General features: G+C 40.9%; 1 protein-coding gene across 3 annotated transcripts in view; it reads left to right on the top strand.

The window, feature by feature from the left end:
* Positions 1-17,635, top strand: part of GK (glycerol kinase) — an 83,846-nt gene that overhangs the window by 11,397 nt on the left and 54,814 nt on the right. For all 3 annotated transcript variants that reach the window (XM_056131242.1, XM_056131240.1, XM_056131239.1), the window contains exons 2-4: positions 616-689; positions 3,139-3,245; positions 14,705-14,782. In XM_056131242.1, the coding sequence (XP_055987217.1) occupies positions 616-689; positions 3,139-3,245; positions 14,705-14,782 (259 nt within the window). The remainder of the gene's footprint in view (positions 1-615; positions 690-3,138; positions 3,246-14,704; positions 14,783-17,635) is intronic.

Here is a 17,635-nt window from a genome sequence, read left to right as displayed (position 1 = left end):
CTTTGAAGGAATTTGCAGACTAGTTTCCTATCTGGGTTCCTGTGACCCTCACATCCGATAATGTAGGAAGGGAACGTTAGGCCATCACTACAACATTTTACCAGCTCTCTCCTTGTTCTTACTATTCTCTGATAAGAAATCCATATTAAGTGTTTAGTATTTAAACTTACCTACATATGCAAGCATTTTTTTTTCAAAGAAAAACCATTTTGTCGTTAGCATTAGCATTGTCTGATTTTTCTTTTCTCTTTTTGGAGGGATGGGAGATGAGGTTTAGGCCACACAAGGTGGTATTCTGTGTTTAGGGATCACTTCTGGCAGTGCTGGGAGACCTCATGTGGTGCTTGGGATCAATCTCAGTGACCCGCAAGGCAATTCCTTAAAGGTTAACATGCTGTACTATCTCCCAGTCCCTAGATTTTTTATTTTCTAAAGAGAAGTTATTAAGTTACCTTACAAGTTTCAGGGTTCTAGAAAGTGGAATATCTTGCATAGCATTTCACCTGATTTGACTTTGAAGTCCAATTGAGGAAGAATTTTGGTTGCTGAATGACTGTATACACCTTCGCTCTTTTTACTTGTATTTTCACCCAAATATTGCAATATATTTTTCAGGTTTTCAATTCAAAAACCGCCGAACTGCTTAGTCATCATCAAGTAGAAATAAAACAAGAGTTCCCAAAGGAAGGGTATGTAAATCATTAGTATAAAAACTTCATCACGTTTCTTAGTCTGTCTCAAACCACGTGCCCTATGATTTCTTAAAGTAAATGTGCCGAAACAGTCTTCTGAAAAAGGCCTGAAGGATAGGCATTAGTGAAAAAAGAAGTAATTGATACCTTGGTAGCTCAGCAAAAAGATGTGGGTAAATGGTGGCCAGGAATTCTCTCAGCAAAAATGAGGGAATGAGAAGGTAATGAAGCAAATGTAGGAGTATTAAATATTAAAAACTCAGCATTGAATTTGCAGTCATTTTGTTCTGTCTCCATCGTCAGACTACTGCTTTGCTAATTTGAATGTTAAGATTCTTTTGCTTACATTAGAATGTATTTTTTAAATCACTATCTTATCTCCAGTGATTCTTTTTGAATAATATAATGGTCATAATTAAATATAATGTTAAGTTTATTATTAAAAGATCAGTTATTTTTTGGGGGGGACAGACCCATTGATACTCAGTGGTTACTCCTGACTCTGTGCTCAGGAATTAATCCTGGTAGTACTTGGGATTGGGGAGACTATCTGGGATGCCTGGAATTGAACCCACATCAGCCGCATGCAAAGCAAGCACCCTACCTGCTGTACTATCTCTCCAGTCCCATAAGGTTCAATAATATTTATGGTAGAAGCACTTTAAATAAATTATTTTAATTAAATTAATATACCACTCATTAATGTATAGGAACTATGAAAATATGTCAGTAAAATATTTATACTTGACTGTTTATAAATACTTCATAATAGCCCAAATCTTGAAACAACCCTAATGCCTCTCATCCATAGAATGAATCACATTGAAGGATATTCAGTAACTTTTAAAAAAACGATATATGGAATATGCATGTGTCTCACTAATAATGGAAAGTGGGGAAAAAATTGCCCATGGTTCTCATTCTACTAAATTTAATTCTATGTTTAATTCTAAAATTAATTATAAAAATTAATTGTATATTTGATGTAATCTAATTCTGTTTTTATTTTAAAACCTGACTACACGAGTATAGGAAGCTAGAAATCAGAAAAATAGCTCCCTTTGGGGTGTATGATTGATGTGAAAAAGACATAAAAAGACTTTCTGGAATGAGGAAATCTTTTAAGTGGGATGTTGTTTTATTGTTTTCTTTCAAATTCCTTCGTTTCATAATAAAAGCTTTTGCTATGTTACCAGCCTATGAATGACTGTCTGCAGCCTGATCTCATTGCAGTTTGAAGAAAGGATACCTGGGTCTTGGAGGAAGGAAAATAAGAAATATGTGGAAAAGATTGGGTTAAGAGACAAGTCCAAGCTCAGGAAAGGGAAGTATTTAGCCAGGCAGGCCTGATTAAGGCAGAGAAGAAAGCCAATAGGAAATAAATCTTTTGATAATTCCAGATGCTAAGTTAGGGTACTTTTAGGTTGTTTTGTTTCTACTTTCTTATTTGTTCACTTTTGGGTTTTTTTTTGGGGGGGCACACCCAGTAGTTCTGGGGAGCTACTTCTAGCTTTGTGCTTTGGGGTTCCCTGTTGGGGTACTGGAGATCAAATGGGTTGGTCACATGCAAGGGGCCCTGTGCTCTCTCTGGCTCTTATTTATACTTTTGAATTTCCTCTCATTGCTGTTTGTTTCTTCTACGTTTCTTTTTTGGTCACTTATTATAGACTTTCCCTCTACTGAGGCCCAAGTGCCTCACCAAAATTGTATTAGGATTTGACATGAAAATTTGGACTAAAATCGTCTTTTACATGAAATAGTTGTTGAAACTTTTTGGGGGGGTCACATCCAGCTGTGCTCTTGGGTTATTGGCTTTGTGTTCAAGTCACTCCTAATAGGGCTCAGAGGACCATATGTAGTGCCAGGATCAAACCCAGAGCAGCGGTACGTAAAGAAAGAGCCTTATCTACTGTACTAGAACAAATTTCATTTTTTCCCCCAAATTCTAACACAATGGGAGGAAATAACAAAATAAATCAGTATGCTTATTTGACTTTATAGGATTTCTTTGGATAAGTAAGTATAATATCTGAATATGAAAAACCTAAAATATGTAAAATATGTAGATTAATACATTTATTTAGTAAAAACAAAGACTACTGATACTTATATATAGTTTATTAATACTGATCAAACCCACATGAGGCTATAAACAATTTGGAAACTAACTTATTGGAATTGAAAAAAATATTTTAAAGTAGATAGACTATTTGCTGCTTGAGGCCTATTATTATTTAATTTTAAATGATTAGTATGTGAAGGATAGTAAAAATGTAAGAGGACTGGATTTTAATCATTTATTTAGAATGTTAGATAAGTTTTAGTTTATTTGACTTCGTTTAATTTATGTACCAGCCATACTCTTAGAAACGATAATTTCTAAGGAAATTGGTTACATTGGTATTGATTTCTTGTGTACTAACTAAATATATTCTTTTATTCAAAGATGGGTGGAACAAGATCCTAAGGAAATTCTTCAGTCTGTCTACGAATGTATAGAGAAAACGTGTGAGAAACTCGGACAGCTCAATATTGACATTTCCAACATAAAAGGTATTTTAAATAGACTTTGTGATGTGATTCTCATAGACATGATCATTTGTTCACTCAGCACATATTTAAAATTTTGTACCATAGTAAGCATTTCTCTGAGAACCAAGGATGTTCTCATGAAGGGTTTATAAAGTTTTTTTTTTTTTTTTTTTTTTGGTGGGCCTGAAACCAACAAAAGGAATAGACACATAAGGTAATTTCAGGAGAATGTTAAGTCACATGCAGAAAACTAAATCTGAGTTATGTGATGAGTATGCTTATGGGAATTTACTTTTTTACGTAGGAGTACTGCTATTTATTCAGCCACTGATTAGGCTGATTGAATTTGGCATGAACTCCACCGGAACTTACTTTTAAATGAAAATATTTTGATTTTTGGGTCTTGGGCCATACTTGTCTATGCTCAGGCCTTACTCCTGGCTCTGTATTTTAGGGATCACTTCCGGCGGACTTGGGAACCATAAAGGGTGCCAGGGATTGAACCCTGGTCCAACTGTGTGTAAGGCAAGCACCCTATCTACTGTGCTGCCTTTCTGTCCCCCATCCCCCCAGGGGCTTATGTTAGATTGGGTGGCTAAAGAGGGATTCTGTGAAGAGGTGACATTTCTGCTGAGTATTCAAAGGCCAGGAAGGGCAAAGGGAGCAAATGCCTGAGGAAAGAATATTTGAAGAATAAAGCGGCATATATCCTTGTCCTTAAGCTGGGACGAGTACACTTACTAGCTCCTGAATCAGAAGAAAGTTAGCATTTTAAGAGGAGAGTGAAAGAGGATGGTGAGGGATTTCAGGAAGAGCTGAAATCACGGAAGTGAATAGGGCCTTGTCAGGTGTAGTTTGGCATTTGGATGCGATTCTTAGTGCAACTGGGAGCCTAGAGATGGTTTTAAGCAAGGCTATAGGGGATATGATGGTTTCCAATAGAATTTATTTATTTATTTATTTATTTTTCTTTTTGGGTCATACCTGGTGATGCACACGGGTTGCTCCTGGTTTTACACTCAGGAATCACCCCTGGAAGCGCTCAGGGGACCATACGGGATGCTGGGTATCGAACCCAGGTTGCCCGCATGCAAGGCAAGCACCCTACCCACTGTGCTATTGCTACAGCCCCTCCAATTGAATTTAAAGACATCTTTCTGACTAAATGTAGAGAGAGGGAGCCACTGAAGGGGCCACCATTGAAATCCTTGGATGAGTGAGCAGTGGCTTGACAGATACTGGTTGCTGTAGAAGTGGAAGGAAAAATTCAAAGTTGGTGATGGATTGATTGTGCATCTTGGTAACAGAGTGATGTGGGGCTGGGGGCAACAGGTGTCCAAGACAAGGAATGGGGGTTTTTCAGAAGCTCCTAGGTAAGATGAGGGATGCTTTTTACTAGGAAAGACTAGAAAAATAACATGGGATTATTTGGAATCAAAACACTTGCAGATATCATCGTGGCAAGTATTAGATTACTACAGGTCTCGGAATGCCTATCATTTTATTTTAGTAGGATATCTAAATTTGACTTTTCATCAATTTTACAGGGCTGGAGCAATAGCACAGCGGGTATGGTGTTTGCCTTGCATGTGGCCAACATGGCCGACCTGAGTTTGATCGAGTTCGATTCCTCTGCCCCTCTCAGAGAGCCTGGCAAGCTACTGAGAGTATCTTGCCCACAAGGCAAAGCCTGGCAAGCTACCCGTGATGTATTCGATATGCAAAAACACAGTAACAATTGTCACAATGGAGACGTTACTGGGCCCACTCAGCAAATCAACGAACAACTGGAGAACAGTGACAGTGACATCAATTTTACAGGAAATAAAGGATAATACAGTCATCTAAGATCACTGTTAGGGTGAAATCTACTGTGGTAATTGTCGTCTTTTTATAGTTAAGAATTTACAAGTTCATCATACGAGGGCAATTTTCATCTTCCTTAGTTTGGCTTTAGATTAGATAATCCATCTTAAATAAACCAGCAACTGTTGTGGGAAGGAAGTACCTTGATATACATCTTGGCTTGCAGGCTTACCTTCAATCCTGCATTGAACCTGTTTTTTCTATTTATATAAATAAGGTAGTACTGTAGCACTGTTCCTCCCGTTGTTCATCGATTTGCTCGAGCGGGCCCAGTAACATCTCCATTGTGAGACTTGTTGTTACTGTTTTGGGCATATTGAATATGCAACGGGGAGCTTGCCAGGTTCTGCCGTGTGGGTGGGATACTCTCGTAGCTTGCCGGGCTCTCCGAGAGGGTCAGAGGAAGCGAACCTGGGCCAACCGGGTCTGTCGTATGTAAGGCAAATGTCTTACCCACTGTACCATCGCTCTAGCCCTATTAAAAAGACTACTCACAATCACATCATTCAGCATAGGAATAATGATATGACATAATTGCGAGGTGTGCTAAAGTTGTGTGAGTAACAATCACATTATTCATCTAGGGTCACAAGTGAATGTGAAATTGTAGAAGTGAGATGGTTGTTCTATCATTTCAGTTTCTTTAAAAATATTAGTTGTTGTTTTTGGGCCATGCTCATAAACTAGTCCTGACTCTGCACTTGCCAGTCAATCCTTATGGTTCTTGGATGATATGGCATGCCAGGGATCAAACCTGAGTTGACAACAGCATGTAAGGCAAGCACCCTACCCATTGTACTAATTACTCTGGCCTCATATTGTAGATTTTAAGAAGAGAAAGACAATCCCATATGATTTGGTAGTTCATTATCAGCTTCTTCATATCAGACCATTTATTTCTAACTCTAAAGTAGAAGTACTTCAAACTTCTTTCAGAGTTGCACACACCAATTTTTAGAAGTTCCATGGCAGAGTAATTGCTCTTTCCTGGAGCTGTTCTTTCAGCTTTAACAACCTAAACAGCAGGAACATACTAAGTGGCACTCAGTAGCACACTCTTTGGTCAAAACATCCATTGCCAAGGACACAAATAGTTTATGTTCTAGACTAGAATAGTCTAGCCATGCATAGAGTGTAGTTTCTGTAATAACTAATTTTGACATAATTTCTGCCTCTTACAGGTAAGGTAGACTGCAGTGTGGTGGCTTTCTGGACCTACTCAGTTTCTACTTATTTTTCTTCTGTTTTGTGGTGTCTGTACGGTAGACCCACAGGTTCTATCCTGACTTCTACTCATACTATATGGTCTGTAAGACTAATGAGCACAGATCTCTTCTCTTCACTTCTCTCTACCTGATTATTAGGAAACCTGTACCTGCGTCAAGGTGACCTAGCACGTTCTTGCCAACAACTGGCGTCCTCTGAGCCAGGATGAGAACATTCCATAAATTCTGATAAACCAGAGCAGGAGTGCTGAAATTTTTCCCAGATAATTTGTTGAGTTGGTACTGCCAAGGGCCAAGCTTTTATTTTGTTATAGAGCACTGACTGCTAATGCTGAGGAAATAAAGTGAAAATGGGCCCACAGGGGCTGGAGCGATAGCATAGCAGGGAGGTTGTTTGCCATGTACGTGGCCGACCCGGGTTCGATTCCCAGCATCCCATATGGTCCCCTGAGCACCTCCAGGAGTGATGCCTGAGTGCAAAGCAGGAGAAACCCCCCAATCATCACCAGGCGTGACCCAAAATGAAAAAACAAAAAGAACCACAAATAATGGGGGGCACTGTGAGAAAAATATTGAGAAACAATCTGCAAGGAATTTTTCATCATCTAGTCTTAGTTATAAATGAAAGGGATTTATCACTGGTTAGATACCATTGAAGCCCGTTCCCCCCTTACATCCTTTTTACTTGAGCATACTGATAACCCCACAAACCACGTCAACTTTTACTTCCAAGAGCTTTTTCCTCCAAAGAGTGATTCATTTTTACTTTTATCTGGTCAACCTTAACAGAGTTATTCATAGCCGGTAGATCTTTCAAGAAATTCCAATTCATGTGCTTAGGTGACAGAGTAGAAACCCTGGCAAGCACATGTGCAAACACTGAGTATTGGGGCCAAGTGTTTGAGCACTTATTCGTGATGTTCGATTCAAACTGTCCTTATCCATTGGAAAGCTGGTTGAATAGAAGCCCGTGAGCAGCAGTGCTTCTAAACTTCACAAGAGGCCAAGCTAAATTTAACAGGCTGCTGCGTTTCTAGTGGGTTTAAAGAGGGTAGGTCAGTTCTTGGCTGGGAGGAACTACAAAATACCAAGAATACTACATTCTCTGCTCCATCCTTTCACATGTGATTCAAGGAAATTGCAACACAAGTGTGCAAAGCTGAGTTATCAATTTCTCCATTATTACTACTTTGTTTACCAAAAGTAGTTATCTCGGTGTTAGAGAAAAGGGGAGCCCCAACATTCCTTCCTTGTCCGCTTTTTCTAACCCAATAAATTCAGACTTCTTTTCTCAGGGTTCTCAGAAAAGCACCCGTACCCCAGGTAGCTTTGGAGTGGGATCCACATCTCATTTGCGATCGTTATAAGGGAGTGTAAGCTTTCATAGAGGAGGTTTTCTTTGTCTTTATTTTTTTCATGTTTTTTGGTTCACCCCTGACAGTGCTCATATGTGAGATGCCAGGATTTGAATAATTATTAGGGCTGTAGCCTTCTGTAAGGCTAATGTCTTAAACTTAGTGTTATCAATGACTACTCAAAAAAACCTATCGATGGGGCTGGAGAAATAGCACAGCGGGTAGGGCCTTTGCCTTGCACACGGCCGACCCGGGTTCGATTCCCAGCATCCCATATGGTCCCCTAAGCACCGCCAGGAGTAACCCCTGTGCATTGCCAGTGTGACCCAAAAAGAAAAAAAAACAAAAAACCCATATCAGTTCACACAAGGCAATTTTTTTGACGGGTTTATGGTTTTGGGTCACACCAGCAAGTGTTCAGGGGCTATACCTGGCTCTGTGGTCAGGAGTAAACCTTGCTGGTGCCCAGCAAGCATATGTGGCTCAAGGATTTTTTTACCCCCAATTACAACTAACTTCTTTTTTTTAATTGAATCAGTGTGAGATAGACCCTCACAAAGCTGTTCATGATTAGGTTTCAGTCATAAAGTGTTCTATCACCCATCCCTTCCATTGTACATTACCCAGCACCAGTGTCCCCAACTTTCATCCTGTCACCCCCACCCAACCTCCAGCTTCTCTCATTCTCTCTCTCTTTCCCTTTCTCCCCCCCACCCCCTTCTCTCAAGAGCATTACCTGTTGTACTATCTCCAGTCTAAGATACATAATTCTACCAAGACAATAATTAGCCTCAGGAAATATTTCCAAAAGACGTTTTCTACATGCGTATTCTTGGGTAGCAGGAGTGAGTGGGCCATATCTGACTACATGCAGGTATCACTCATGGTTCTGCTCAGGGAACCATGTGCAGTACCCGGTACTGAATTGGCACTGGGAGTGTGCAAGGCAAGTTCCTTACCCACTCTACTATCTCTCTGACCCAAAACAATTTCACAGGTTTTGTTTTTGGGGGATCACATCCATTGATAAACAGGGATGGCTCCTGACTGCTCAGGCATCACTCCTGGTGATGCTGAGGGACCATATTGCAGTACCAGACATTGAACTGGAGTTGGCCTTTTGCAAGGCAAGCACTGGCTGTTCTATCTCTAGCTCCTCTACATGCACTTTCTTCTGTTTTTTTTTTTCAAATTGGGGTTTGATTTTTGGCCAAATCCAGTGATGCTTGGGGATTACTCTAGTCTCTACACTCAGAAATCACTCTGGGAAGCGCTCAGGGGACCATATGTGTGCCAGGAATCAAACCTGGGTTGGCAGTGTGCAAGGGTCGTGACTTGCCCACTCTACTATCACTCTTTTTTTTTGTATACTATTTTTTTTAATTTATTTATTTATTGAATCACCATGGGAAAGGTTACAAAGCTTTCAGGTTTAGGTCTCAGTCATGCAAATATCAAGCACATTTCCCTTTACCAAAACTTATTTTTTACCATGAAGAACCCCAATAAAACCCCACCCCCCACCCCTCCCAGTCCCTGTGGGGCAGATGAATTCTAGTTAACACTCTATCTACTTTGATTAGATTCATTGCTTCAATAAAAGATTCACCACTATTATTTAGAGTTTACCCCCCCCCCCCCCAAATCAGACATGCTGACAAAGCATTGTGAAGTGATTTGCTTTCTACAGCTGGGTTCAAGGATTATATGTTGGTTTTGGATTTCTGCTATTTTACTTATTGACCCTGGAAGTATTTCTACTGAAAGTCAGATAGTTAAGAAATTGGTTTCTGTGCTCTGGAGTCGTGGCCGTGCTGGAGAGCCGCTAGTGGGGGGCAACTGTTGGCCTCGGTAGGGCGTGAAGGGCGAACCGAAACGCCCCCCTTCCCATGAGGTTTTAGTCACCCCCAGTCCCCTGGCTCATACCTGCTGTCCACAAGGCTCCCATGTGGCCGCCATCTTTCTTTCCAGAGAGGAGAAGGCGACTGGGGCAACACCCTTTCCCCTCCGGACAGACCTGATGGCCTGGATTAACGCATAGTCCATTCACTTTTCTGCTCCAAGCTGCTGGGTTCTGCATTAAGTCCTTGTGCTTCTGGGGCCGTGGCCGTGCTGGAGAGCCGCTCGCGGGGGGCAACTAGTGACCCTGGTAGGGCGTGAAGGACGGACCGGAACGCCCCCCTTCCCATGAGGTTTTAGTCACCCCCCTATCACTCTTTTTTAAATGTAGGAGAACTGCTACTTATTCAGCCACTGATTAGGCTGATTGAATTGGGTATGAATTCCACTATACTATCACTCTTGCCTCAATATTCAGCAACTCAGATTTTGAAGGTGAAATTTAAATGGATTATTTTGCAATTAACAATGAAGAGGAACACCACCCCCTAGAAAATACATAAGTGAAATATCAAAACCTGCCATATACAAGATCAATACATTGAGTTTTATTTATGTTGGTGGTTATAACATTGGTAACTTGAACACTGAGTACAGGAATACATACTCCCCCATTTATGCATGTAACTGGTATATATTCCTGAAGAGGGCTGGTGGAAAAGGGCAGAAAAGCCTATGTTATTTTGAGAAAGGAGGGAATTAAAATTAGGACTTACTAATATGTGCCAGAGGAAGTCAGACAAGGTTTCTTTAGAAAGCCTAGAGAATTTCCAGGACTGCAGAGATAGTTCATCAGGCCAAGCACAACCCTTGCAGGCAAATGAGGCCTGTGTTTGATCCTGGTACTGCATGGTTTGCCTGAGAACTCCTGGATGTTCCCCCACCCCTATAGAGAATTGCAGGGTGAAAATAATGAGAAGCTAGAACATAGAAAAAGGTCAGAGGCCAGGCCGGAGACCTGTGATCCCGAGGAGAGAACTAGCTATATTATGCCTAGAGGATAATTTGAGAAGCTCTTTCACTGAACTTTGGTCATCTGCGAGATTAGCAAGTGTACTCGGTATGAAGGGAATGACACTAAAGTCAAGGGGAAAGAAAGGAGTGGTCAGAGAGGAACCTGTGACCAAAGAATCTGCTCGAAATAGCTCTGGATTCCATTGTAAATCAGAGTTCAAATCACCCAATAAGGAAGTGGAGTAGGAGGAGTATAAAATAGGGGCTTAAGGGGTTGCATCTTGGCAGGCCAAGTGCTGATGGCTGGAGAATTAATGGAATAGTGTGGAACAGGAGATGTGGGGGACTATGAATTGATTATGAACCCACCCTGTAGTTTCACTAAAGTTACCAGTGTTTATGGTACTGCACTTTATGTATTTGTGGGTTTCGGGTCAGATCTGCGGGCGCTCTGGGGCTACTTCAGGCCCTGTGGCGGTTGCCTCTGGCGGTGCTTAGGAACCAGCACCTGCCATGTGCTCAGTACACTAAGTTCTCTCCCCAGTACTCTGCTTTATGTTTCTCGCCTTTGGTGTTGTTTGTTGAAGATGTGGTTGTGACACCTGCTGTGGTGCTTGAAGTTAGCCACAGGGGGTACCAAAGTTTGCACTTAAACTAGCCAGTGCTTGCACTCATCATCGAAGCATACAAGTCACTGGTGGGTTCTTGTGGTACATACTTCTGCACACACTATGTACACAAGGTCCCCCTTACACGGCAAGGATCTAACACTTAGTATTCTTTTTAGTTACAGTGCGGGGTCACATCTCTTGGGGGTGCTCATGCCACCTGACTTGATGCAGTCAGAAATTGCTTGCAAGATTTGGGATCACATGTGAGACATCAGGGGTTTGAACTCATGACCATATGCATGCTAGGCAGTTACTTTAAGTCCCAGCACTATTACTCTGGGTTGTTTCCCCTGACATTGTTTTAGCAACTCCTTGATGAGGTTCCACTGAGGTCTCAGGTCTCTATTATGCCCAGAGTGAGAAATTATTCTCTGATCTGCTTAGCTCAGTACCATTCTCTGCAACTCTGATTCCACTTTCTTCCTCAGCGGTAACAGTGGCAGCAAGTAAATAACATATACAGGGTACTTCGCATGGGCCACGCATTTCGCAATATGAAATAAGTCAGGAACTCCTCACTGCATGATTCTGCATTCTGTGGATGATAAAACCAAGACTCACACTGCTAAGAGGCAGAGAGATCAGAATTTGATCTCCAGCAGTTTCACTTGAACGCCTATATCCCATTCACATACTTGCTTGTCCTCATTCTAGCAAACAACCTTGTGTACTACTTTATAGAGAAGATTGAGGCACTGGGGCCCTCATTGCTTAGCTTCCTGTTCCAACATTTCATGTCTGGATTCCTCCTCTCTCTGTCTCTCTTATTCTCTATGTATATCTATAATATCCCTTCCTTGTCTCTCTTTCCCCTTCTCATTTGTCCGCCACATCCAGAAGTGCTCAGGCTTAATTCTGGCCCTGTGATTTCACAGTGATTTCTGGTGGTTCTGGGGGGGACCGCACAGGAGGTACTGGGGACTTTACCAGTGGTCGAGGCAACCACCTTAACCAGTCTTTCAGGCCTCTGTCTGGATCTGGTATCTATCTTATCTCCCTATGATTAGGGAAGTCATAGTCCTTGGCCTTGCTGGAAGCAGCTTCTATCAGCTGTGTATTAACCCCACCCTCTCCTCTCTTGACCAGGATCAAGACTGTGTTCTTGAGTCCCAGCCACCAGTCACTCGACAGTCTTCTTTCCTCTTCTACTTTATCCCTACAAATGCACGCGCATCTTCTGTCTTGAAACATCTCCTAATGTTTTCCTTTTACCCAATACTACAAGTTTCCTTGGAGTGGACACACATTTAGCTCTGTGCCTTTAGAAAAGGTATTTAGTAAAATTAGTAAGCACACAATGGATAAATGCAATGAATAGATAGCCTATAGAATAGGAGAGATGCTCATCCCCCTCATATGTTGTTTGTAAGAATAGACCTATTGTGTTTCTTTCTGGTTGATAAGGACAGAGAGCTGCATGTTCTTAAGAGTCAGAGAGAGAGAGAGAGAGAGAGAGAGAGGCATCTGCTATACTGGGGGCTGGGGCATCATGGGAAGGAAACTGGGAACACTGATGCTGGGAAAAGTACACTGGTGGAGGGTTGGGTGTTGGAAAACTATCACTGAAACCTTATGAACAACTCTGTAAGGGTCTATCTCAGTGATTCAATAAAAAATAATAAATAAGATGATGGATGGATAGATAAGACAGGTATAATAATCATCTAGCTAACTGCCATCCAGTTATGTGGCATTCTTGATTTCTTCTGAAAATTGAAAAACCTTACTTCAAACTTTGGCTCGACCTCAGCTAAGCTTCTGATTTCTCATTTGTGAAGCAAACATAAACTAGAATCTCTCTCACATGCTTGCAGGAGCTTAAATAAAATAAATCTTGTGAACAACAGAAAAAAGAGCCAGTGAGAAGACTTGAAATTTTGCTTGAGTTGTGCATTTGCCTTGCACACGAGGATGACTCAGGTTCAATCTCGGGCATTCCATGTGGTCACCTGAGCACCACCAGGAGTGATTCCTGAGTGCAGAGCCAGGACTAATCCCTGAGCATGGATGGGTATGACTCAAACACACCTTTGAAAAGAAAATCAGGGACAGTTGAAGGAAACTGGACTGTTTAGCCTATCCAATAATAACAAAGGCTAAAGAGACAAAATAATGGAAGATAGCGAAAGACTGGTGTAAGAAAAAATAATATTCTATGTATTACTAAAGAATATAGCTTAGATCTACATGTGCAAACTAAAGAAAAGAATGTCTCCTCCCTCCACTTCTCCCCACAATGACCAAGGCATACAGATAGCTGCTCACAGAGTCATAGAGTTAACTTGTGGTAATCACATACCACACTTCTAGTTGCAGTGATTGCTCCCAGTTACATTGTGATAGTGGCGCTCACTAGCAATAGCACACTTTTTTGTAGCACTGGAAGTCACAGATAGTACCACCAGGATTGTACCTGGCAATTGGTGTCATGCTGGAGATCAAACTCCAGGCTTCATGGCAATAGAATAGGTACTCAACCACTGGGCTGACCCCAGGCCCTGCAAATAATTTTTCTCTTAAATCTGAGGTTATTAAATAGAGATTTGTCTGCCATGACAAGTAGTAGGATCTTGTCATTAGAAATGCTGTCTCAGTAGTCAAATGGCAAGTAATGACCAAGATGATTGAGCCCAAGAGCCGATGCTAAATATTTCTGTTTTAATCTGAAATTTTTTTTTGGCTTTTTTGGATCACACCCAGCAATGCACAGGAGTTACTCCTGGTTCATACACTCAAGAATCACTCTTGGTGGTGCTTGGGGGACCATATTGAATGCTGACAATCGAACCTGGGTTGGCTGTGTGCTAGGCAAACGCCCTACTCACGGTGCTATTGCTCCAGTCCCTATTCTGGAATTCTGGACAAGCTCACTCCTTTAGTTCATAGTATTCACCCTCAACTCTACAAAAAATTTACCTGAGAATTTTAATGAAAAATACCAAACTCAGGTTAGTTAAACTGGAGTGTTTGGGCCAGGGCCCAGCTGTGGTATTTTCCTTCTGAATCTCAACAATTGATTCTAATATGCAGCCAGGTCTGAGAACTTCTGATGAAGTGTGACCTAGATGGTTTGACGAAGATGGTATGATTTAGCATTTTGTTGACAAGCTCTAATTTGTCGATTAGCTTATAAGCCAATAGCATCTAAAGCCATTGTATTGTTGGTCCCCAAAATAAAAGTAGCTATTTGGAAAGTTCTTGCCTGTCCCTTGTGTTAGGCTACCTGGGAGCCTTTCAATGGATATATTTGGCCTGGATACTTGTCATTGTGCTGGTAGGCAAGTGAGAAGGAATCTCTGGAAATAAAATGAAACACTTGACATTGGGTGTTCCTTTATCTAATGGTCACTCAAAGCACAACAGCACTCCAGAGGTTCCCAAAAAGTTTTCAAAATATGTTTAGCTTTGCCTGTGGGAGGCCGATGAGGGGAAAACCACATAAAATACACAGAACTGTTGTGAAGTAGTCTTCTGATTGTTTAATTTCCTACTTCCTTCTCTTTTTAAAGCGATCGGTGTCAGTAACCAGAGGGAAACGACCTTAGTCTGGGACAAAGTGACTGGAGAACCACTCTACAATGCTGTGGGTAAGTTGCCATGCATGTGTTTCAAGGGCAAGACCTCATTCACTTAGGAATGTTAGTAAGAGATTTGACTTGACCATTTTGTTTGTTTGGGGGCCATGCCCAGTGAGGTTCAGGAGTTGGTTTCTCCTGGTTCTGCACTTAGGAATTACTCATGACAGTGCTCGGTGACCATTTGGAATGCAAGGGAATGAACCCGATCTGGCCGTGTGCGGCTCAAGCAGCCTCCTCATCGCACTATTGCACTGGCCCCAGATACCTGCCTTTAAATGAATGCAGTCATAGTTTCTGTAATTATATGGTCTGGGAACATGAGTTTTTTAAAAAAAAAAATAATCAGTTTTTTTTTCTCTTCTTGGGTCACACCCAGCAATGCACAGGGGTTACTCCTCGATCATGCATTCAGGAATTACTCCTGGAGGTGCTCAGGGGACCATATGGGATGCTGCGAATCAAACCCTGGTCAGATGCATGTATGGCAAATGCCCTACCTGCTATATTATCGCTCCAGCACCAAATCAGTGGTTTTGTATTGACCAGTCCCATCCATTTACTCAAATTAGGGCTTTCTCAAGCACTCCCCTTCTCTATTACTGTCACTGTCACTCCCGTTGTTCATCGGTTTGCTCGGTTTGCTCAAGTGGCCCCTTCTCTTTATTATTTGTATTATCAAAATGGGTGAAAGTTGTCTGAATTTTTTAATAGCCCTTAATATTTCTGACTAAAACAGATTTTACCTCTGTTTTATTTTTCCTTTTTGCTTGAGCGGGCTGGAGCGATAGCACAGAGGGTAGGGCGTTCGCCTTACAAGCGGCCAATATGGCCGACCCGAGTTCGATTCCTCCGCCCCTCTCGGAGAGCCCGGCAAGCTACCGAGAGTACTCGATATGCCAGACACAGTAACAACAAAGTCTCCAATGGAGACGTTACTGGGCCCGCTCGAGCAAATCGACGATCAACGGGAGGGCCTTTTATTTTTCCTTTTTGGTAATACCCGGCAATGCACAGGAGTTACTCCTGGCTCATGCTCTCAGGAATTACTCCTGGTGGTGTTCAGGGGATCATATGGGATGTTGGGGATGGAATCTGGGTCAGCCATGTGCAAGGCAAACGCCCTACCTGCTGTGCAATCGCTCCAGCCCCGGATTTTACTTCTTTCTCAAAAATTTTTACCTCAAATTTTTTTTTTACCTCAAAAATCAAACTTAAGAGTCAGGTGTCTCTAAAGAGTTGGTGTATGTATTCTTCACACAGTGAACGGATTCTTCTGAGTTCATGAAAATGAGATCTCATGTTAGCACCTGCTGCTACTCTGGCTGTTCAAGCAAGGGTTCAGGAACTCAAAATTGTAAATATACCACCATCAGATCTCCTGTGGGTATATAGAAGCATCAGAGTGACAAAGTAGCATGAAATTTTTAAAAATAACAAAAATTAAGGAATTTAGTGATTATATTATTAGAAAGAATTTATGTCTGCTGTATTGGTGATACGGAAATTAGATTTAAGAAATGTCAAAGAACAGTGACCAAAGGTTTTATTATAACAATGTATGTCTCTTAAAACTTCATTTTATACTCATACTCATGACAAGCTTGTTTTGATAATATGAGTACTACAATTAAACTAGTTTCTAGGAGAGTTTTATTTAAAAGATCATCAATGTGAGCCAATTTCTTGTTCTAGTAAGGGTTTTTTTTCCCTTGTGAAGGGAAGGGCCTACTCAAGGGAACAGAAATTTCTTGTTAAACACTAAACTTTGAATTGTAAAAATTACAACTTTGGACTTTGATTTGCCTTTTTTAAATAATGCAAGTAGATTACTTTAAGATATGCTTATAGTGAAGGATGCGAGTAAACATTTTAGCGAACTTCTGATTATTTCCTCATTTCCTTTTCTGTTTCTCTGTTCACGAGATAATGTTGACTACATTAGTTCCACTTTCAGAAAGTGACTAGTGCAAATCCCAGATATAAAATCGAGATCATGAAGGGCCAATACTGGAATTAAGGTAAATTGGAAATATAGTAACCATAAACATAGTAATCCCACAGGAATCCACCTTAGTTTCAAAGAATTTTCACTCTGACTCGTCTAAGGTGATCTGAAATTGTTAATGCTCCTACCTTATCTTCCTTTCAGAGACAAAAGTAAGAACTGTTTCCAGGATTTGTTTTATATGTGTGTGTGTGTGTGTGTGTGTGTGTGTTTGTCCATGTATCAAACCTAAGGCCTCACACAGGAAAGACAAATACTCTACCATTGAGATACATCCCAGCCCAAGAAGATTGTTCTGAAGGAAAATTATTCTAGTATTAGATATATTGGACTATAAAGGAGTGAGTATATAGAAAAATACACGAGCTTTTAATATACAATGTATAGCATCTCTAAAAATTATGAGGTGTGCTTTTTATGCAGGAGGCCTGGGTTTGACCCCTAAGCACTCCTGGGTATAGTCCTGAAAGTAATAACAATAACCAGATATATAAAATAAAATACAATAAAACAACAGAAACAATGATAATATAAACAAGGCTCAAAAAATCTTCATACTAGAGTAATCAGATAGTTTAAAGAATTATAATCAGGGTAAGGAATTGATTGACATAGTATAGTGCCTTAGTAATAAACTAGACACTTAAAAATGAAGATCCTAGGGCCCATGAGATAGTACAGGGATTGAGATAACATGCATTGCATGTAGGTGACCCTGGAAGATGAATTATTAAATTGGAAGAAGGCAAAAAAGTACATTAGATTGTGTGACAACAGTTTATAAAATAAAAGGATTCATGAGGAACCTGGGATAACATGAAAGTTCATCATGTGTGCAATTAGAATGCCATTATAAC

Source organism: Sorex fumeus, unplaced genomic scaffold, assembly GCF_029834395.1.
Source record: "Sorex fumeus unplaced genomic scaffold, SorFum_2.1 ptg000086l, whole genome shotgun sequence".
Lineage (NCBI taxonomy): Eukaryota > Metazoa > Chordata > Mammalia > Eulipotyphla > Soricidae > Sorex > Sorex fumeus.
The sequence above is the reverse complement of the archived record's forward strand: the minus strand, read 5'-3'. Positions and strand labels throughout refer to the sequence as shown.